The sequence below is a fragment of the Nuphar pumila genome, chromosome 12, assembly GCF_984573655.1.
Source record: "Nuphar pumila chromosome 12, dmNupPumi1.hap1.1, whole genome shotgun sequence".
NCBI lineage: Eukaryota > Viridiplantae > Streptophyta > Magnoliopsida > Nymphaeales > Nymphaeaceae > Nuphar > Nuphar pumila.
In genome coordinates this window covers 15,181,568-15,206,087 of record NC_143260.1, presented here as the reverse complement: position 1 = coordinate 15,206,087, position 24,520 = coordinate 15,181,568, and the positions used below count along the sequence as shown (strand labels likewise).

The 24,520-nt window shown below is 37.6% G+C and overlaps 1 protein-coding gene and 1 long non-coding RNA gene across 4 annotated transcripts in view; one reads left to right on the top strand and one right to left on the bottom strand.

Annotated features, from left to right (window-relative positions):
• Positions 1-24,520, bottom strand: part of LOC149820094 (DTW domain-containing protein) — an 85,036-nt gene that overhangs the window by 32,167 nt on the left and 28,349 nt on the right. For all 3 annotated transcript variants that reach the window (XM_089982494.1, XM_089982495.1, XM_089982496.1), the window contains exon 4: positions 11,051-11,177. In XM_089982494.1, the coding sequence (XP_089838620.1) occupies positions 11,051-11,177 (127 nt within the window). The remainder of the gene's footprint in view (positions 1-11,050; positions 11,178-24,520) is intronic.
• Positions 7,207-8,731, top strand: LOC149820095 (uncharacterized). Its single transcript, XR_016426456.1, has 2 exons — positions 7,207-7,846; positions 8,232-8,731. It is a non-coding gene; the product is annotated as an uncharacterized LOC149820095 (long non-coding RNA).

Sequence of the window (24,520 nt, the reverse complement as noted above, 5' to 3'; positions counted from 1 at the left end):
TTTGAGTTCAAAATTTTAGAAGGTAGTGAGTCGTGCTCTGAAAACAATGGCCCCTTTGATTGACGTACTTCGATTGGTTGATAACGATGAAAAGCCTGCTATGAGTTAAATTTATGAGAAAATAGATCATGCAAAGCAACAAATCAAGGTATAAGTTGTTGTTTTTTGTATTCTACTAATTGTAAAATTTGTTTTTAAGTTTTAACTTAGCTTTTATAATTGATTATTTTTAATTACTTTACTTAATAGACAAATTTGCACAATGATGGAAAAAGATATGGCCCTGTTTGGGAGATAATTGGTAAAATATGGAGCAATCAATTGTATAAGCCTTTGCATGCAGCAGGCTTATATTTAAATCTAACCATATATTATGAATATAAAAATATAAAGTCCAATGAGAAGATAAAAAATGGCTTATACCATTGCATCAACCGTCTTGTTCAAAGTGAAGTGGATCGAGATGCATTAGTAGACCAACTGATAAGATATAGAACTGCTAGTGGGTCTTCCATGATGGACTTAGCAAAGAAGAAGAGAAAAGTGCAAACGCCAGGTAAGATGATTAAATTTTATATACCTCGCTTTACATTATTTTTATAACTTATATATTTTATTTACATCTAATTTGATTTTTTTAGTGGATTGGTGGATTTCGTTTGTCATTGGTTGTCCTCAGCTCCAGACCTTTGGTGTTCAAGTCTTAGGCCTCACATGCAGTGCATCCAATTACGAACGTAATTGGAGTACTTTTGATGCGGTAAAATATTATTTATTACTAATTAGTAATTACTAAATAGTATTTGTCAGTTTGTATATATTTGAACTTTTTTTTTTGCAAATTCATACAAAGAAAAGAAACTGACTTTTGTACAAGAAGTTGAATAATTTGATTTTTGTGTAATATAATTGAAGATTGAAGCGAAGATACGACGAGCGAATGAACAAAGGAGAACTCGACCCCAATGTCTTAAGAAAAGTCGACAATAACGATTTGTGGCCAAGTGAAGATGAGGCAATCTACGAAGATGACATGTCACTTACATGGGATCTTGTTGATAAGGCATCCGGAGCGCCAAGGCATAGGGCAAAGGCAAGAATGTGTGCTAATAAAGAGCTAAGAAAGAAAAAGTCTGACAAAGGAAAGAAAGTGTTGAGCATGGAAGAAGAGGAAGAAGCTAGCTCTGTAGATGAAATGGAAGAAGAAGAGCAATATATCGCTCAAGATAATTCAGATGATGGACTTTCAAGTTCATTATCTAAGGATTAAATTTAAGTTATTATTATAAACTTATTATAAACTTGTTGGGGTTCTTTAACTATTTTAGACTTTAATACACTTAAAGTTAGTTATGTTATGTGTGTTGTAGATTTGTTGAATATTTACATGCCTATAATTTTATTTGATGATTAATTGATTATGTTTAAATTTTTTGTATAGGTTATCAGTTGCATGGTTTGTTTATTCAATTGTTCTTTGTTTTATTTTTTAACATGGTTATTAATTACATTGTTTTACATCCTTGTAGTGATTAGTTTTATTAATTCGTGTTGTTCAAAGAGGTTGATGGAGGGTGGAGGTCTTGGAAGATGCCTCTCAAAAGATCCTGCATTGAAATATTATACACACTTAGTGATGCCTCTCAAAGAAATAGTGAAGTGTAACTTTTGTGATTTTATAATGCATTGAGGATTGTATATATTTAAATGTCAGGGCATATCAACTTTACTCTGAAATTATATACACAGAATCCTTTTGGATATTCGTGTTGAGCTTCTTACTAGTCTTAGAGAAGATGATGAGAGAAAGGCACAAGTATATGTTGCATTTGTGAGACAGAAATTGCCAGAGGTGGTCCCTGATTCAGAAGATGACCCGCCATCATCATTTCAAGATACTAAATGATGCAATAAACGAAGGAAATTGTTGAAATGAAGTTTGCAAATAAAGAATGAAGATGACTTTCATATATAGACATGTTTTTGAACTCTATGTTTAGTTAAATGTATTGTGTTGTTAAATGTTAAATGTTAAATGTTGAATGTTTTGTGTTGGACAATGTATTGAACAAGTTATTTAATATAATTGTCTTATAGTGTCAAACGACATATTTTGTTCTGTTATTGCTTATTGTTGATTGATTTTATGTTGTATACATGTTTGTTATTAATTTTAGTAGTTTGTTTACAAATTTGTATGTTTTTTTGTTTTTTTATTTGGGATACCGCCTAGGCTTTTTAGGGTGCTCACCGCCTAAGCTCCGCCTAGTGCCTATCACAACTAAGATTGCATATAAGACCTTGAGAATAAATCTAACAGGACTGTTCTACCTTACTAGAAAGAGTTGTATGAGGTGTTAAATGGAATCTCGTTAGCATTATAAGATGATGATCTAGTGTGGCTATCTGATAAATATAAGGTGTCCATGATTAGATCATGTTACTTTTGCTAATTTGTATAATCTTTACAAAAGATTGTATATACATTTATATATATATTCTCTTTTTGTATTTGTAATAGGTTATGCCCATTAGGGGCATTTTGTCTTTTCTTTTTGTTGCAATAGGTGCTCTTCTCCTTTTATTTTTTTATTTTTGTTTCCCTTTCTAGCCATTGGGACTAGATCTCTTGCTATTCTTCTTCTCTATAAATATGGGACTCCTCCCATATTCTATGCAAGCTTTTCTTAAGCATTTCATGAACTAAATAAAATATTATTTTTTATATTTTGAGATCTTTTGTGTGAGATTGTGAGTGTGTTCCTGTGGCCTTGTTGTTGCCCATTAGTGGCTTGTGTATTGCTGTAATGCCCCCAAAATCCTGAACTTGTAACTTTTTAGAAAATTTTGAAAGCTTTGTAATCATTCTTTTATCAGAGTTTAAAATAACAGTTCAGCTGAAAATGGTGTTTGAAATAACAAGTCAATAGACTTTTGGCGCAGTACATGCAAGCTTTTCCTTTACACAACGGATTTGTAACTTCGTACATTCATTAAAACCAAATAAATTCAAAACAAGGTTTTAAAGTTTATACAAAAATCAAAATTTTAAATAAACACTCATACTAAATTACAAAAATATCCTCAGGAGCGAAACATCAAGGAAAGAGTCGCATCTTGATATCATCATGTCATAGTCTGTCGTACCAACTTAATCATCACTTATACTCATAAAACAGATCAGACTTATAAAAATCTAGTAGGTGCATAGATATCAAAATTCAAAACAAAACTAACATATACGTTGTTCCTTTCGTAATGTGCAGTTCAGAATAAGCAAAATGAACATGATAATCTTGTTTCGATATTAACTGTCCTGAGGGTACGCACAGGAGAAACATAGAAACAACTAAGATTGACAGGGAGTTTGTTATTCTATGTATTTTGATACCCTGGACAACTAGCAGAGTCCTCTCCTAAGAGAACGGCCAATGACCGATAGAGAATTCTCCAAAGGCATCTATACTTCTACGTAAGTCATTGAGACCTACCACATAGGATAATTTTTGATAGCCCAGTCCCCTAACTACGATGATCAAGGACATCGAGTTCAATTGCTACTCGAGAAGCGTAGTTGTTAACAACCTGTCCATCAGAGTTTTTTGTATCATCCCATCCTCTCCTTTAACAAAATCATAAAGATGAATGGCTACGTCAGGTTTTATTTTAACTAACTCATTCTACATGCTCTAGTCTTTTAAACCAACTTAAGTATCTTGCCTGTGAAGGCGATTATCACCACTTACGTGATTGTGCATTTGGACGCTACGAGGTTACCATAAACCTCTCATCCAATCATCGTAGTACTAACATATCATGGATGTATGATGGTACTGCTACGATGAGAGGGGCATCGGATTCTCATAAAGAAACCCCAACATTCTTTAGAAATCTCAAAGTCTTTATTATCATTTGACTGATTTCATTTTATCATTGTGCATTTGCATACTACGATGTTATCATAAACCTCTCATCCAATCATCATAGTACTACATGTCGTGCATGTTTGATAGTACCTCTATGATGATAGGGGTATCGGTTTCTTAAAAGAAAACCCCAACATTCTTTAGAAATCTCAAAGTCTCGTGCTTTGGGCCGGGATATTCGAGTCATTCGGATATCAAAACAAAGGACTGTACGTACCACTGAGGGCTACGCAGTCGAAGCCTTTTCGTTAGGCAAGGTTGAGGGAAAGAATTTGTGAGTATGCAAACGTCAAATATTCGATTTTTCTTTTCGAAACAACGAACATTATGAGCCTTGGAATTTTGCATGTAAAATCCCTTTTTTTTTTAAATGCAAGCAAAATGACAAGTAGGCAAGAGTATGCAAAACTCCGTACTTTGCAAGGTCATATATATGTATATATCAAAGCATAAGCCTGTGCACATTCCAATACGATGGTAATGTAAATGACATAAAGTCAGACTCAATATGTGAAATCACACATCGAGCTAAATAAACTGCGTAAGTGATACATGATATACGAAATCGTAAATCGGCTAAATAAATGGCGTAAGCAGTGCACGATATACGAAATTGTACATCGACTAAGTAAATTGCGTAAGCAGTATCCTATGCAAGTAACAGCGTGACAACAAAGTAAATGACATAAAGTTAGGATCGATGTGCGAAACAACACATCGAGCTAAATAAATTATTAAATTGCGTAAGCGATACACGATATATAAAACCGTACATCGGTTAAGTAAATTGTGTAAGCACTAGTAGCCTACACATGTAACAACGGCTAAGTAAATTGTGTAAGCAGTAGCCTATGCACGTAACGGCGTGGTCGCAAAGTAAATGACAAATTTTAAATGGACAAGAATATGCAAAATTGTGTCTTTGAATTAAAATAATATATATGTATGTATATATATATACATATAAGTTAGAAATATTCTGTTATTTGTCTTCGTATGCAACTTTCCCCTACCTCGGAGATGGTTGAACTCGCTAACAATTCTGAACGTAGGTTTTCAAGGGCTCGTGCCTTGGTGCGCGTGTCGCATCCATTGCGTCGATGTGGTGTGCTAAAAGATATTTTTCTCATGCTCTGAAAGAAATGATATAACCATTTTAATTTAACGTGCAAGCAATGTTTGCGTTGTAAGGGTCAAACCCGAACCCAGTTCGAGCTGACCGTACCGAGCCGAGATCAGTACAAGAGGCAGTTAGCAAAGCTCGAGTGAGCCAGGCTCAGCTTGCTAACTAAGACGGCTCAGTCTAAATGCAAAGACCGAGCTGAGCTCGATTCTAACCGAGCTGAGCTCGATTCTAACCGAGCTGAGCTCGGTTATAGCCGAGCATAGCTCGGTTCTAGTCAAGCTTAGCATGGCGGACCATGCAACAAACAGGAGAGGGTGGGCTCGGTGGTCAAGTCGAGCTCGACCTAGTCCCCATTCTATGACAGGAAAGGGGTTGACAGGCCCGACCCATAGGCAGCGCCCCGCGGTGCGACAGGGGCTGGGCTTGCTGAGGCCCAGCTCGGCTGAGGGGGTGGGCTCGGCCGTTAGGCCTAGCCCCGACTGTCCACCTCCGGCTTGCCAAAAAAAACATAGAGATGAGAGAGGGAGAAGAGGGCTCAGCCTGGTAGCCAAGCCAGGCTGACCCCTAACCTGAACGGGGCCAAGCCTAGGCTCGGTCCTCCAGTTTGAGAGAACCGGGTTGGGCTCGGTTCAAACCGAGCCCATCTCGGTATCGTGCCTCAACTGCAGCAGGATGCTGCCTCGAGGCAAGGGAGACTGAGCAGAGGGGGGGGGGGTGCTCGGCACCCTCCCTCCCGGCAATCCATGGTGGCTCTGGTCCTCCAATCGCAGAAAGGTAAGAGAGAAAGAGGAGAGGGACCTACCGGGAGTCGGGGAACTCTGGCGGGTCCGGCGAGCAAGGAGAGAGGGGGGTTTCGGGTTCAACAAAGAGAGAGAGCGGGGCAGAATGACAGTGGAGCACACCCGATTGGTGTTGCCGGAATCAAAGAAGGGGGAGAGGTGGGGGAAACCACCGTGGGTGGTTTTCGGTGACCACCGCAGAGGGTGAGAGAGAGAGAGAGCAGGAATCGGGGGGTGGCACCAACAGGGCTGTGTTGGGGAGGCAGCACCAGAGGTGGTGATAGTAGGGGGGAGGGGGCGACGTCAACCACCCCTCCCGACCGGCTAGACGGTGGCAGCAGCAGCCTCACGTTGTTGTTGTTGTGTTTCCTTTCGGGAAACAGAGGAGGATAGAGGGGGGGGTCGGCAACTCCGGCGAGTGGGTCGGCGACAGGAAGCCTGGCGAGGGAGGGGAAGTAGAAGAAGACGAAGGACGAGAGGGAGCACGGAGGTAGGGGGGTCGGGTTCCGCCGGCGTGAGGAGGGGCTCCGGCGAGGTGTGTTGGTGCGCCGGCGAGAGGGTCGGGGGCCGGGAGTCGGGTTGCGCAGGGGAGGAGTCGGGGGAGGGGGGTTTCTATTTGTACAAAGAGACCCCCCTCCCGTGGGGGTTTAAGTAGAATAAGGGGGGTGAGTGGACCCGGATCCGGTCGAATCCAACCTAAATCCAAAACATTTTTTTGTTTTTTGAAAAAAACGAGTCTTACAATTGCCGTTGAGACACTTTGCTATGCTTTTTGTATGCCTTTAGTGGCTTGTGTATTGCCTTTGAGACACTTTGCTATGCTTTTTGTATGCCTTTAGTGTTTAGTGTTAGTATTCTACTTAGTTGTTTCATTACATGATAATTAGAATCTTGTGTTCTTGAGATCCTATTGTATTTTTCTATTCTCTTCTACTCTTGATCATGGTTAGTGGTTGCGGAAAGAGGCTATCTTGGAGAGAAGGCTATCTTGTTTTGTGGTCTCTTGTCACTAGCTTCCATCATGGCCGAAAAAGAATCTATGACAGTGATCTCCTTCAAGCTCTATCTCATGTGGGTCGCCATCATAGAGAATCATCTCAAAGGGAAAAAACTTGCTGGTATGTGAGTAAAATGTCCAAAGAACCAGGGGCGGAGCCACATTAGGAGGAGGGTGGGCACGTGCCCACCCTGACCCGATGAAACCCCCCAAGGGGGTGCCCACCCTGACTTGTCGTAGTGCCCACCCTGAGGCAGGAAGGCCTGTGGTAGTGCCCACCCTGACCCGACCGGGTCCGTGTGGGCACCGAATCCTCCCCCCCCCCCCCCGAATAATCGGTGAGGCAGCTGCGGCTCCCTAATCTCCCGCTCTCTCTCTCACTAACGAAATCCCTAATCGCTCTCTCTAGCCAACACCATGTCTCTGCAACTTCTCCGACAACCCTAATCTATTTTGCAAAGATTCCGGCCAGCCAGCCCAGAAAGTTGTCGTAAAACCCTTCCCCCTTTCATTTTTTCTTCACTGTTTCCCTTCTAACCCTAACCTAGTTTTGTGGGATTCCATTGTTCTTCGACCAAGATATCAGCTGGCGTACCTTCCTGAGGCATAAATCTCGGCTGGTGTTGCTACAAAAGAAGAGACAAATAAGATGGGCAACCAGAGGCTTGTGTGTTTCCCTTTTCTTTTTCACTCCAATTGTTTGTTTTTAATGGTTGGGGTTTGAACGATTATTCCTTTTTCTCAAATATTGGATTTTAATAAGATGTCTATTTTGATTTCAGTGTTGGTTTTTATTGAGATGCTCTGCTTCTCTTGTTATTGTTTGGTTCAAAATTTTCTTCATTTTCCTTTGGTTTCAAGACATATATAGCTGTGGTTTTGGATATGCACTATTATTAAATTCTTTTTAACAATTAGGGTTTCTTCCCTTTCCTCTCTCTCCAACACCTTTACAGCATTCAATCATTCCGCTGGAACTCCTTCAGCCACTCTTCGTCCATACCTGGCATCGCACATGGTAACTCCTCTCTCTCTCTCTCTCTCTCTCTCTCTCTCTCTCTCTCTCTCTCTCTCTCTCTCTCTCTCTCTCTCTCTCTCCACATAATCAAGGATCAAACCCTTTAGCAAGAGAAACAACATTTTCGACATAAAAACTGCCCTCTTTCAAAGGTTTGTGTTTTTTACATTTTAACACAACGAATGTAATTCTTTATAAGGTTTATATATGTAGTTGTAGCAAGACCAACAAATACTAATAATGTATTTATATTTTTAATGTCTTTTTTCTGAAATGTATGTATATCTTGTCTTGTTGCCATGGAGGCATTTTTCAATTTGGTATACCAGGGTTCTGTAGATAAAGGCATGCTTGAAGATTTCTTGATTTTATTCTGTTTAACCAGGTGAGCGCTCAGTTTAAGTTGGAGAAGAGGACAACAGTGAATAAACCATCTCCCTAAACAAAAGCAGTCACTGAAGATGTTAGCAGTCTGGATGATGATGCAGAGGAGCTGAGGAGGATAGGAGGGTTTGGTGGTTAATTGGAGACATTTTGCATAATCTATATGAAAATTGCATTCTTGGAAGTTGTGTAAGTTCTGAAAGCATGGAACATGGCTCCACCCCTGTCTAGATCGAGATTGACTGTTTCCTTTACAAACTTCGGGATTGAACTATGCATCAGCTAGGACTGATCGGGGCTTTTCTTTTTCTTTTTTCCTTTTATCAATAATATCATATGTGCACCTTATCTGCTGGTTTCTGATTTATGAGGGAAATTATTATGCAATTGTTTGCAGTTTGGATGAGGAAGATTAATGTTCAGTTGGAAGTGCTTGTTAGTTTCCAATTGTAATTGCTGAGGATGTTCATTGACACAAGGTAATATAGTTGGCATTTGAAATTCTGCCTAAGCTAAAGAATGCACTTTGATTCGAGGGATGGATGAAAACTGGAATTATGCAGGTTTAATGGCTGAATTATAGGCTTTTCTTAGATTGTGCAGTGTGCTTCCTTGACTTGCTTTTCTGTTGGATTTCTTAGATTGGACATCGTGCTCTTCCGACTTGTTACTAATACAAGGGAAAGAGCAGAGACCTAAATGCCTTGAAAGCACTAAAGCTAACAGACATATGAGGGGCCAGTGAAATTAGACTGTATTATCTAATTTTGTACACTATGCACACTGGTAGCAATAAGCTCTGACTGGTTCAAAGTTCAAATTTCTATAGATATGGAAGAACTATGTTTATGCACACAGAGAAAAGGGTAGAAAAAATACTGAATCGACTAATATTTTTTTAACTTTTTACATATCAGTGTGAGTCCTTATGAAATCATATATAGAATGATCGCATAAGAGTTAGTCCTAGCAATAAGCTCTGACTGGTTCAAAGTTCAAATTTCTATAGATATGGAAGAACTATGTTTATGCACACAGAGAAAAGGGTAGAAAAAATATTGAATCGACTAATAATTTTTTAACTTTTTACATATTCGTGTGAGTCCTTATGAAATCATATATAGAATGATCTCATAAGAGTTATTCCCCTTTACCATGCAATGATGATGATGATGCTAGTTCCCTCCTGAACAGGTGTAAAGATAATGCATGTCTCAGCTTGTGCTTTGACTTGACAATGTGCTCCAAATGGAAAGTTATGTTCGGTTGCTAACCATCATTCATTGTTAACACTTTGTTTTAACCTAGAAGTGTCTAGGTAAGATAGATTTAATCACACTAGGGTTTTTGAACTCCTGGCTTGACTGAATTCTGGTTGACCGACCTAGAAATAAATGCTGCCTATTAACACTGCATCTTATATGAACTCCTGGCTTGACTGAATTTTTATAATAACACACTTGTCTATGTATGCCTATTAACACTAGATTATGGCAAAAAAAATCACTGTCCAATTTTCTGTCTGGGGGTCTAATGTTGATATTCTAACTTCAAAATATCTCAGATGTATTCAGTTTCTCAGGCAACAAGGACCTTTTGTAAAGTGTGCAGAATGCAAGTTTTTCCTCATTTCCTTGTATTAGAAAAAAACAATATATAGTTGCTATGTGCTAGAGGAAACATAGTGAAGTTACTAGTTAAGTGCAAGTTTTTCCTCATTTCCCTATTGGATTTGGGTTTTATAGTCTCCAATTTTTTTTTACAGAAATTACTCATTAAATTTGCAATGACTGTTTCTTTATCCTGTCAGAAAGTATGAAATGGTAATTTTAGTTATTTGGTGTCTCAACTTTTGACTATGAAATGTTTTAGTCAATGAGAGAAACTTACCATGCCGGGGCGGAGCCATGAAATTTTTTTTTAGTGTGCATTTGTGCACACCCTAACGTTAATTACTGGCTCCGCCCCCGACAAGAACTACAACTGATATTCACAAAAAAAGATGGTGATCAAATCAAGGCTCTCGACGACAATGAATGTGAGAAGGCTCTTTAAAGAATACCAAAGCAAGATGAAAAATTGAGAAGCCGAAAATGCCCAAATCTTGTCTTGGTTCATAAATAGCATGGAGCTCAAGATCGTTGCTCACATAGTTAAATTCAAAAGGGCGTGTAATGCTTGGGTGTTTCTCAAAGGAATGTTCGTGCAAAAGGATTTGGCTTGCCAATATTTTCTCCAAGACAAAATACATACCACAAGACAAAGAGACAAGAGTGTTAGAAATTGCTATGGTTGGCCTAGGCATAAGCAAAACGCTTAGGCTTTGCAATTCCTAGGTGAATACCTTTAAACTTTAAAGGTTATTTGCCAACTAGGCATTGACTAGGGTGCCTAGTCAGCAACTAAACTGTCCCGGGTAGAAAAGAGATCCAGGCTGGCCCCCCAAAAGCAGCCCAGGCCCAACCAATTTATGCTGGCCACTGACTGTCTGACCTGCTATCCAACCCTAACAGTAACATTATACTTATCCTACAGATTATTTGTTTTAGATGAATGAGCAAGGACAAACTATTCCATATTCACTCTACATTTAAGGGTTGGTAACTTGGTATCATTTAAATTCAACTAGTCATGCTAAACAAAAATACATAAGCAAATTGGTAAAATGTCATACTAGAGCTCCAACAAGTATATTAAGTAGTACATTGTGACTCCAGAAAGAACCATTAGCAGAAAAGTTCTAAATTCAAAATAATAAAAGTCTAAAACTATTATTTGAAAATAATAATAAAACAAATAATTGCTATCAAGCGCACCAACCTGCATTTTGAAAGGCTTTCCACATGCTTTCTTCATGTTCATAAATGCCAAAAAGGCACAAGTGTGCACGTTCAACTCCAAATATTTGGCACAACAATTTTCCAGTATTGTTTTGTCGCAGAAAATCCTATTAAAGTAGAATCCCTTTATGTTGTAGTAATTCAAAATCAACACAAATGGACATGAAAGAAATACAATTCATGAGTACTTTCAGGAATTTTCCATGCAATTATTAGGTACAAGTTAGGCATGCTTCCACACACATATGCATGCACCCACTATATCAAGATGGCAAGGGACCCTAGGGTTTTGGATTTTTCTGATGACCATGTTTACTTCACAAGTAGAGCAAATTAAAAAAGCAAAAGATAGAGGGGGTGTTCATGTGAATGGCTGAGATGGATGGAAGAAGACTTTCTCCTCTCAGCAAAATACGATCTTGCATACAAAAGGAATTAATTAAGCATTAGTTTAGTTTCTTTTATTTGTCTCTGAACCTTTTGTACGCAAGACTGGGGTCCTTTTTTTTTGCTATTTTTATTATCATATTTGTATCTTATTGTATATGTTATAGGTTTTTTGTATGGTCTATTAGCAGTCTAATGGAAGTAGATTTATTCCTCAATTTACACGTCTCAATCAAGGAAGGAGAACACATGCTGAAAAAAAGATCAACAAAAATTCATGTCCATCTGTTCTATGGGTGGATAATAGAAAATAGAATGAGGTCTTTTTACATTTTTCTGTCTTTCAATAGCAAATAGAATGAATAGTCTTTTTACATTTTTCTCTGTCTTTCAATAGAGCATTAGATCACCACAAGCATAACCTTTCATGCTATGAAGTCAAAGCAGGGAGAAACCTTAATCTGATGGATTCAGTTTGTGCAAAAACTTTAGATATAATTCAGTTTTATGAGAACCAATTCTACTAATTTTGATTTCAGTACTTCAATGTTAAAATGTATTGTGTATATGCCAATTGTACTCATTTGTGTGTGTGTGTGTGTGTGTGTGTGTATATATATATATATATATATATAAAGATATATATATATATAGTTCACTATGTATGTAAACTGAAATACCTATCAAAGGTATTTCAGTCATTTCATGTTGTAATATGACTCAGTCCACTAGGGACTGATGAGTTTTCTTTTTTCAGTTTTTTGTTTTTTACTATTTTATTTTTATTCTGACAGCTGAGTCAGCTGACATTTGATTGGGAGCCAGTCCAGTAGGCTTGTCGCCAAGCATTGTTTAATAAAATCTTTATTATTTTTTATGTTATTGCTCTCTTTTAAGAGTTTGTGTGATAGCCTTTAGTGGCTTTTATATTTGGCTCATTAGTAGCTCTTGTTCTTGTGAGTGTGCACCTTTGTAGCTACATTGTGGCATTGTACTTGTGCACTTTTGTTTCATTACATGGTATCAAAGCCTTTGGTGCTCTTGGGCAAAAGCTTGAAGAGGAGATTCATGGGATTGGTAGAGCATTGGTTCGTTGCTTCGTTGTCTCAAGGAGCCGGTCCAACTAGCTGTTGGACTACCAGCCAACAGCTAGTTGGACTAGTAGGCTTGTTGCCAAGCATTGTTCAATAAAATTCGTATTATTTTTTAATTTCTTGCTCTTTTGAGAGTTTGTGTGATTAGCCTTTAGTGGCTTTTATATTTGGCTCATTAGTAGCTCTTGTTCTTGTGAGTGTGCACCTTTATAGCCACATTGCGGCATTGTATTTGTGCACTTGTTGTTTCATTACATGGTATCAGAGCCTTTGGTGCTCTTGGGCAAAAGCTTAAGGAGGAGATTCATGGGATTGGTAGAGCATTGGTTTGTTAGTTCATTGCCTCGGAGAGTGTACCATCAAACTTCTTCAACAATATTGTTTCACTTTATTTTCCTCTTCATTTTTCTCATTCTTATCTCCATTATGGCCGACAAAGAAATTGTAATGGTTGTTCCCATAAAATTTGTTGGGAAGAACTACAAGTGGGCTGTGGCGATAAAGAGAATCCTCATGAGTAAAGACCTATGTCATTTTGTTGATGGATCCGCATTAGCACCGCAACCAATTCTCACAAAATTGGTCGTTGGAACCGATGGTGGGTCAAAAAAAGAAAGCCTTAACGGAATTAAAAAGGAAAAGCTTACGATTGACTATAAAAAAGCCTATAAAAAACGGAAAGTAGGACATGCCAAGGTCCTCCCTCTTTATGGGTAGTATGCATGAGCCAATGAGGCTTGAGAATATGTTTGAGAAATGTAAACCCAAAATGATGTGGCACACAAATGAGATCTCAAAAACAAGGTACACAATTGTAAACAAAGTCAAAAGACCGTGAGGGAATACTATAGTACCCTCAAGAGACTTTGGGATCAATTGGTTAAACTTGAGCCTATATGGGAGACTCCAAAAGATGCCCAAAAATGAAAGAAATACAAACATGAGGAACAATTGTTCCAATGTTTTGGAGGTCTTAGACCAGAATTTAAACAAGTATGAGTCAATATTATTCATAGGAAAAATCATCTTCCCTTACATGATGTTTTGGCTCAAGTATGCATGGAGGAGACAAGACTCAAAGCTATGATTGAATCTAACGAGACAAAGGATAATATATTGGTCGTCTTAAGATCGGGAGCCAATACAAATGTTTACAAACCATCCCATTTTTCAAAACCTTACAATGGGAAGTCTAGATATGATGACAACAAAAAGATAATTATGTTGACTTGTCAGAATTGTGGAGAATCGGGCCATATTAGGCCATTTTGTCCTAAGTTCAAAGGAAGAGAAAAGAAACAGGAGGCATTTGTAGGAGTGTCGCAAAGAAAGAAGTGGAACCAATGAAGATTCAAAGTTTATTGAAAGCATGTTCACTCAAAACATAGAGGCCCTTCATCCACTAATAAAGAACTCTTCTCCCTCCGGTGTTGCGGTCTCCACATCTTCACCTCCTGGTAGCTTTTGGATTTCGGAGCCTCATTTCATATGACTTCAAATTCCTCTTTACTTTTTTGAATGTTGCACTAATTTTACCGTCGATGGATTCTCTCTTTGCATAAAAAGCATTGCAAATTTTAAAAACAGCTCTATTCTAAAAGTTAGACTTGTCCCAAAACTAAATTTAAATCTTTTGTCTGTTCCACAAATTACTGATCATGGGTGTAGTATCTTCTTCTCATCCAAGAAGTGTTTTGTACAAGATCTCTGGTCTGGAAAGCAGATTGGGGAAGGCTATAAAGGAGACCTTTACTACATGTATCGTCTTCTTCTTTCAAAAAGCAATTTTTGTTAGAATGTTCAAAACGTAAATTTAGCTTTATGGAACCAAAGATCGAGACATCCTAGTTTATCAAAATTATCTCATGTACCACATTTAAGCAAATTTTGTAATACAAAATTTTATTGTGAGGATTGTATTGTTGGTAAAATGAAAGCTCTTTCATTTTAAAAAAAAAAAAAAATTTCTTCTAAACCATTTGAATTAGTGCACTCGGATGTATTGGGACCTTCTCCTATTTATCTAAAAGTGATTTTTCTTACTATGTTATATTTGTTGACGATTATACAAGATACTCGTGAATATACTTTCTTAGACACAAAAAATGAGTTTTTTGAGAACTTTAAAAATGCCAAAACTTTATCAAAAACCAATTTCAGACCAAAATTTGTATCTTCCACTCTGACTCTGAGAGAGAATTTATGTCAAATGATTTCAAAACATATTTTCAAAATAATGAAATTATTCATCAAAGATCATGTGCCTATACTCCTCAACAAAATGGATTAGCTGAAAGAGAACATAGGCACATAATTGAAACTACTAGAACTCTTTTAACTACAAAAGATGTTCCAAAACCTTTTAAGCTGAAACATGTTTAATGGTCGTATACCTCATCAACCGACTATCATCATCTAAGCTTCAAAACATCTCTCCTTGTATGAAAAAAAATTCAAAATTTCTCATGATTATCTTATATTAAGACCTTTTGGATGCAAGTGTTTTATTCTCACTGACAAAAATGATAAATTCTCTCCTAAAGTCATATTGTGTGCTTTCTTTGGATATAGAGAAAGTTAAAAAGGGTTTAAATGTTTTTATTTCAAAAATAACAAACTATATATATCCAGGAATATTCGTTTTCTGAAAAATGAAAGTTTTTTTCAAAGTATGACTGAGAAAGACTTTGAGTATTCTTTTTTGCTTGAATTATTGCCTAAATATAAGGGTGATTCTGTAATGAAATACTAGGCAAAGAACAATGTTACGTCATCGCTTGCCATACCGACCTAATCATTACTTGTACCCTATAAAATGGGCTAGACTTATAAAAATCTGGTATGTATGGATATCAAAATTCAAAACAAGACTAACATATGTGTTGTTTCCTTCGTGATGTGTAATTCAGAATAAGTAAAAAGAACATGATAATCTTATTTTAATAATTACTTATCCTGAAGGTACGCACAGGAAAAATGTAGAAACAACTCATACTGCTCAGGGGTTTGTTATTCTATGTATTTTGATACCCTAGACAACTAGCTGAGTCCGCTCTTAAGGGGACGACCAATGACCGAGAGAGAATTCCTCATAGGCCACTTATTCAAGGGGATGCATCCAAACTTATGCAGAAGCCATTGGGACCTACCCCCCTAGGATAATTTTTGGTAGCCCAATCCCCTAACTCCAACGACTGGGGACACCGAGTCATTGCTACTCGAGGAGCGTAGTTGTTAACAACATTTCCATTAGAGTTTTTGTATCATCCCATCCTCTTTCTTGACGAAACCAAAGAGATGAATGGGTGTCAGGTTCTATTTTAACTAACGACCCATTGTACATGCTCTGGTCTTTCAAACCAACTCGAGCATCCTGTCTGTGAATGTGATAATCACCATTTATGTGATTTTCTTTTAATCATCGTGCATTTTCACACTACGAGGTTACCATAAACCTCCAGCCCAATCATCGTAGCACTAACATGTGCATGTTTGATAGTACCACTACGATAAGAGGGATATCGGTTTCTAGAAAAGAAACCCCAACATTTATTTAGAAATTTCAAAGTATCGTGCTTTAGGCCAGGGAATATATGTGTCCTTTTGGATACCCGAAAGGAGGGTCGTACGTATGTATCACTTAGGGATACCTATTTAAACCCCCAAGGGGGCATTCTTTTTAAACGCAACCTCGACCCCCCGTCGGGATCCCTGCACCTCGCCGGAGCCTCTCTCTGACTCCCTCATGTTTCTCTCTCTCCCTCTCTCTCAAGCCTTTCCCTCTTTCTCTCAGTGGCGGTGGCATCACTCGATGCCGCCACCCTACCGAAAGCAATGGAACCACCAGGTTGTCACTCTTCCCCTCCTTTTTTTTCGAAAGTGGCGGGACCACTCGGGTGTCACCCTCCCCTCTCTTCCTTGTTTGTCGCTGGCATACCAGAGCCACCTCCGCAGGTGGCTCTGGCTCGTCAAGAGCACCTTCTCTTCTCCTTCCCTGGCCAACCAGGTAGGGCGGTTGAAGCCGCAACCCCCACCTCACGTCTGTCTCTCCCCCTCTCGCTGGGTTGGCTGGGTGGAGGGATCAAGCCATCTCCACCCACCACTCCGTCTCGTTGCTCTGTCGTGCCACCAATGGCGGGCAGGGGCCTTCAGCTCTCTCCAATCGCGGGAGTCGCGGCAGCCACTGCCTCCAGCAATGGAATGGCTACCAACCCTCCTCTTTTTTGGTGACAACAGCAACATCTTGCTGCAGCTATCCCCTGGGTTGGCCTATCGAGTTGAGCTCGGTTTGAACCAAAACCAACCTGGTTCTCTCCGCAAGAGGACCGAACCTAGGCTCAGCCCTGTCTTGTTTTGGGGCCAGACCCGACTCGGCCTGGTAGTTGAGTCCTCTGTTTCTCCGTCCTTTTTGTTGCACTCGAGCAGTAGCAACTTCTAGTGTTGTTGTTGTCTCGAGTTTGGTCAAGCCATGTTGAGCTCGGTTACCACCGAGCGCAACCCGAGTTGACCCCATACCTCAAGTCAACTTGTGTGCATCGAGGTTGACTCGACTTCACTAAGTCAGCCGGTTGGCCCTTCCTGTCGTGCCTTTGGCTTGCCTGGTCAGGTGTCGTCGAGCTGAGATCGGCTAGCATTGAGCCTGGCTCGATCCGATCAACTCGAATTAGGTCCAGGTTTGACCCCTGCGACGCAATCATCGCTTTGTCCACTAAAATAAGGTTTTTAATATCATCTTTTATGCAATGCAATAAAATCCCTTTTAGTGCACCATATTGGTGCAACGGACGAAACACACTTACCATGGCACAAACCTTTAAAAACCTACACTCAAAATCGTCAACGAGTCAAACCATCTTCGAGGTAGGGAAAAGTTGCATACAATAACAAATGATGGAATATTTTTAATTTATACGTATTATATTATATATATATGTGTGCTTTTAATTCAGGGACACAGTTTTGCATATTCTTGTCCATTTAAATTATGTCATTTACTTTGTCATTGCGCTATAATATGTGCAGGTTCTTGCTTACACAATTTATTTAGCCGATATACGGTTTCGTGCATCGTGCATCGTGCATCGCTTATGTAATACGGTTTCATACATTGTGAATCGCTTATGCAATTTGTTTAACCGATGTACGGTTTCATACATAGTGTATTGCTTACGCAATTTATTTAGCTTGATGTGTGGTTCCGCACATCGGCCCTCACCTTATGTCATTTACCTTGTCGTCGCACTGCAATGTACACAGGCTTATGCTTTAATATGTATGTATTCTATATACATATATATAGCTTTATAAAGTACCTAGTTTTGCGTACTGCCTACTTTATATTATGTGTGCATGTATTTAAAGACGCAGATTTGCACATCCTCGCCAAATCTCTATTTTTTTTAAAGGATTTCACATGCGAGATTTCAAACTCGTATTATTCGTTGTCTCGAAAAGCAAAACAAGTGTTTGGCGTTTGCGTATTCGCAACCAAGTTTTCCACTTAAACTTGCATAATGGAAAGGCTTCGACTACGAGTCTTACAACACCTATACCCCTTTTGATTTTCACCATATCCAATAAAAGTGCATTCAAGAGCTTTTGGTGAAAGTTTATCTTGTTCTTGAAAAATAACAAAGCATTCCAACCAAAAGATCTTAATCTTTTAAAATCCAAAGACATTTTTTTAAAATCCAAAGACATTTTTAACAATTTTTCAAAAGAAGAAACATTTTTTAAGGATGAGGAAGGCATCCGATTTATAAAATAAGTTGCGAAAAAAGCGGCTTCGGTCCAAAAGTTCTTTGGAATATTTTTAGAGACAAGAAGAGTTTTTGTTGTTTCAACAAGATGTCTATGTTTTCTTTCGGCAAGACCATTTTGTTGAGGAGTTTTAGGACAAGATCTTTAATGAATAATGTCATTTTGTTTAAGATAGTTTTGAAATTTCTTTGACATGTATTCACCTCCGAAATCAAATCTAAAAATGGATATTTTGTTTTAAAATTGATTTTGAGTAAGGATATAAAATTCTTTAAAGGCATAGAAAACATTGGATTTGTTTTTAATAAAATACACCCATGTGTATCTAGTAAAAAATCATCAATAAAGACAACATGATATGAATATTCATCTTTAGACATAACGGGTGTCTGTCTCCATACATCTGAATGCACTAATTCAAATGTTCTCTTGAAAATAAAATTGGTATGTGAATCAGGAAGAAAATGCATCTTTCCAAGGATACAATCATTGCATATAAATTCTTTTTCATTACAAAATTTTGTCAAAAAGGAAAAAAGATATAACTTAGAAATACTAGGGTGACCAAGCATTTTATGCCAAGTAACAATATCTTTAGTTTGGACACGATTACAAAATGATTTGGATGGCAAAGACAAAAAAATCTATGGAATATAGGTCTCCTCTTCTATGGCCTAGCCCAATCTGCTTCTCGGACTGGAGATCCTGCACATAGCAATTGGTTGGTGAAAAAGAGACACTACATCCAAAATCGGTTATTTGATAAATGGAAAGGAGATTTAAGTTAAGTTTTGGAATAATCCTAATTTTTTGAACATAAAATTCTTTACCTGAGTAAAAACTTTTTCAAGGTTTCTCACCCTTTCAACATCTAATGATGTTCCATCGGTCGTGGAAACGAATTATTTAAAAGAATTAAGATTTGGTTTTGATAAAAGATATGTATTTGAAGTCATATGAAAGGAGGCACCCGAATCAAGGATCCAAGGGGACATATTGGAAGTTGATGAGATTGTAGCACCAAAGGTGGAAGGTGTAAAAGAGTCGATTCTCATGAATTGTTGGAGAGTTTCCGTAAGTTGAGCAATGGAGTCCTTTGTGTCTCCATCTCTCCTTGATTCTTCACTTGAGTTGTTTGGACTATCTCCAACGGAAGCCAACTTCTTTTTAAACTTAGGACAATCCGGTCTAAGATGACTTGGTTCATTACAATGGTGACAAATAATTTTTCTTCCTCCACCATTGTTATTTTTTCAAAATTGAGAAGGTGTATATGTCCTCATGTTATTTATCGGTCTAAATACTACACGGACCTCATCGAAGTCCTTTTGAGAGCCAAGCGAGTTTTTTCTTGGTATAAGTCAGCAAAGATTTCACTAAGAGGAGTAGAGTCCCTATGAAGAAGGGATTCTCTCAATTGTTCAAATTCAGGATAAAGCCCATGAATAAATTGAAAAAATCTCTCTCTATTTTCTCTTGTCTCATGGCAATAGTGCTTCCTTCTCATTGTTGTTCAAGAAGAGCAAGTCCATCTCATAGAGAGGATAGAATACTATAATAGTCTTTAAAACTTATATCTCCTTGCTTGGTTCCTCTTATCTTTTCTTGTTAAAAGAAGTGTCTAGCAATGTCCTTTTGAGTATACATATCTTTCATAAAGAAAAATGCTTCGTTTTTTTTTTTAATTTGTCTAGATTAACTCAAATCTTGAGTTTCACGTTATTCATGAACCAGGCCAATATTTTGGCATGCTCACTTTTCCAATCTTCAATTTTATATTGGTATTCTTGAATAGCTTTAGCCTTTTCTTCATCACTCAAGGCTTTTTCTTCGTTCCATTCCCTCTTAGTGAGTTTCAATTGTGGTTCCGAAATGGTTTTGCATACATATCCTCAAAGTTTCTTACCTTTGAGGTTGTTTTACATAGTGGTCGCCCACATTCTATAGTTGGTCCTATTTAATTTGAATGAAAGGTCGATCTTTGCATCTTTGTTGGCCATTGTGGAAGGAGTTGAAGAAGAACAAATGTATGAATCTAGAGAGTAGTCCCAATAGTGCTTTCAATACCTAGTGGCTTTGATACCATGCAATGAAACACTAGGCAAAGAACAATGTCACAAAATCACTATAAGAGATAAACAAGCATACAAGAAAGAAGCCACTAATGGGCAAAATACAATAGGCCACAAAGTGACAAGTGACAAACACACAATGTGAGAGAGAGAACTTAAAAATATAAATAATCTTATTGAAAATGTAATGGACATGTGTATTTATAAGGAAAATGACTAATTTGCCCCTGATTTGATTGAGGCTCTTTTTCTCTATCATTCTCATACGAAGAATCTGTTAAAGTATATGAATGTCATATATATGTATACATATATATGACATTCATATACTTTAACAGATTCTTCGTATGAGAATGATAGAGAAAAAGAGCCTCAATCAAATCAGGATAGTGAAAACATTGAAACTGAAGGACCTAGTATAATTCAATATAGAAGATCTTACAATGATAGTCAACTAAATATATTAGAAAGGTACTCTGCCTTAGAAAACTAATAAATTGAAGTCATCAGGAGATCATATAGGACTTCTAGACCCCCTGATAGATTTGTTTCATATGAATCCTTCTCACCTCAATATAAGGCTTGTCTAGCTATGATTTTGGCTTATTTTGAACCTTCCACATAAAAACAAGCAAAAGAATATTCCAAATGGGTAAAAGTCATGAATGAAGAATTAGGAGCATTCAAAAAATCCATGACTTGGGAAGTTTTTTATTTGCCTAAAGGTAAGAAAACTATAGGTCGTAGATGGGTGTATAAAGTTAAAACCAAGAGTGATGACACCCTAGAAAGAAATAAGGCTTGGTTAGTGTGAAAATTTCTATAAAAAGAGATTTTGTGTATCAACACAATACAAGAAGAACAAAGAGTGCACAAAGGCACAAAGGAGAACACTCACAAGTGCACAAAGGCACGGATACACATGCACAAAAGCATGAAAAAATATGAACTTCAATATATGAGATCCCAAGAGGAGCTTTACAAAAGCATAGAAAAACCTAAAGGGGTTCAACCCTATTTATAATGATATGGAGACATGGGGGGGCTCCAATACACATGTTGGAGCCTCTTCAACGGTTAGAAAAGTAACTGTTGGAGAGGCTTCCAACTTGTGTAGTGGGGACCCCCATGGTGCACTTCATGAAAAAGTAAAAAGGAAAAAAAGAAAAAGACAAAAAGACAAAAAGAAAAACAAATTACAACATATTCTCAAATGAGAATATGCGTAAAACATGTGGATTTACATAAATACCCTTATCAGGTTTGATATATATATATATATATATATATATATATATATATATATATATATATATATATATATACACACAAAAGATATATCATATTTTAACAGTTAGTTGCTAAAGGGTATGTACAAGAATACGGAATAAACTATGATGAGACATTTGCACCAGTAGCTAGGATGACCTCAGTTAGGACCCTTATTGTTGTTGCTATTAAAGGTTGGCCTATATACTAAATGGATGTTAAAAATGTATTTTTAAATTGAGATTTAAAAGAAGAGGTTTATATGGATTCACCTCCTGGATATGAAATCCCCTCTGGTAAGACACTTCGATTGAGAAAAGCTCTTTATGATTTAAAACAGGCACCTAAAGCCCAGTATGATCGCTTTAGTTCAGTTATGCTAAAGCTTCGCTTTGAGTCTTATTATATTGATACTATTATGTTTACTAAGAAATCTGTTGCAGGGATTGTTATACTTCTCCTTTCTTCTTGACAAATTTTCGATGATCACACCGTAAGTCTGAAGGGGTATATATATATATATATAGTTCATTATGTATATAAACTGAAATACCCATCAAAGGTATTTTAGTCATTTCATGTTGTAATAGGAGTTAGTCCACTAGGGACTGACAAGTTTTCTTTTTTCAGTTTTTTGTTTTTTATATTTTTATTCTGACAGTTGACAGGCTGTAGCTGTCAGCTGACAACTGCAGCTGGTCTAACTGGCTGTTGGACCAGCCCCTTTAGGAATGGGAGTGCCTATATAAAACCACTCCCTCTCTTGTATTAGGTAGGCTTGTTGCCAAGCATTGTTCAATAAAATCCCTATTATTTTTTATGTTCTTGCTCTCTTTTGAGAATTTGTGTGATTAGCCTTTAGTGGCTCTTTGTATTTGGCTCATTAGTAGCTCTTGTTCTTGTGAGCGTTTGTAAACACATTGTGGCATTGTATTTGTGCACTTGTTGTTTCATTACATTCAACACTTGGGAACATTTGCAACAGCCTCTGATTCTTGGAATTTCTCAAGCTTCCTATGACTGCAAATCAAAATCATGGCACTTTCTCAAGTTTAGTAAATCATGAGAAAGTGCAAGTTGTGACTGCGGTTCTCACTTGAAAATGCTTCTCCCTTGAATCCTGAGAAAATTGATCACAAGGTCTGATCTTGTGACTAACAATCACAGCTTTTGGATTCTCAGTTGTGATTGCTCATGCCACCTATGACCAAAGAAAACGTGTCTTTATAGAAAAAAATCTGGGATTGACAGGAGAAAGCACCAACACATCATTGAGACAGCTCTATTCATGAAGCAAACATCAAGATACTAGGCTGATTGACACTGAGGCATTCTATACATCAATGTCTTCGAGCAATGGGCTCATGGTGACATTTTGTATATTTCCCTACAAAGCAAGCAAGCTGATTAAGTCTCATTTTCATACTTTTTAATGTGTGTGTCATCTTCATATAGATAAAACTTTAGGGATAAGTTGTCCCCAAGGGAAAGAGTGAGCATATTTGTAGACTATGATAACAATCATAACAGCTTTCAGATGTTTTAGCCCTAGACTTTGTTGGGCATTACTATCATTGCTATCACATGTCATTTTTTATGAACTAACATCATTTGGGTGGTTTAACAACTGATATGCAACACAATCTAAAAAATCAGATGTTGCATGTGAATCTCTCCACTATGATGGAAGGAATGGATGTGGCATTCAATTTATCTAACAAATTTGCCTCAACAAAATGACAAGAATATCTGTGCGGCCAGGAACAATCAAGTGAGATATATGAAACAAAAAAACAGCATATTTGAATCCCCAACATGGCATCATCCACCTATCATTTATGAGTGCAAAGAGCAATAGTTAGAAGATGGATCCTTAATCAATGAACATGCTGATCCAGCTAATAGTGATAAAATAACATAAAGCACATGAACATGCTTGTTTAATACAATATCTGACCGAGTTTGATTCCATTTAGTTGCATCTGGTAAGCCAAAACGATATCCGATTATAATCGGATGTGGATATGGTTTTGCTTTTTTACTACCCAATCCAACAAATATCCTAATCCATTTACATGTAAAAAAGCAGATCAGGTATGAGGTTTTCGCCATCCGAATTCAAATCCGGTTAGCCAACATTGGATTAGTTGAATATGGTATTGGCTACATCCAATCCAAATCTGAACCATTTGCATTCCTAGGCGGGTGGATTTGAAAAACACTATGATCACCCCGTTAATAGGCCATTTGAGATGACCAAGCATCATGATTACCACAGATCCACTTGAGTCCACACCATGACCAGTCATTGGTCCATGTGGCACTGGGAGAAGAAAGGCTTAGCCTATTTCCTTTAAGACTACTAGAATGAGGACCTACGTGTAACCTAATCCAATTAGCATCAACCAGGAGACATGGTTTTGCTAATCATGATTTGTTAAAATGAATAGCAAATATTTCTTAACCAAATAAAAGGTGACTAATGCCTTTCAGAACTGCCTGTTTCAAAATCTCAACAGAATCATATTTGGACATATGGATTGACTTGCATTGTCTACTTTCATAATTTAAACTTTCTCGTTTTTTCCTAAACTCAAAATAACCAAAATCTGAAGATTTTGCAACTGTTATTTTGAATGAAATTTTTTCATAGATAAATCTATTTTGTATTATTTGGATATATATCCATTTGGATCCATAACACATTAGATATCAACTATTTTGGTTGGGAAGCTGTCCAGGCATGGCTCTGCTAATGGACCCATAGTGGAATATCTATATTGGGTTGAATATAGGATCTCAACTAGCCCTAGGCTTTATGCTTATGCAGGCAACTTATTGAAGGGAGATTATATGAGGGACTCGATA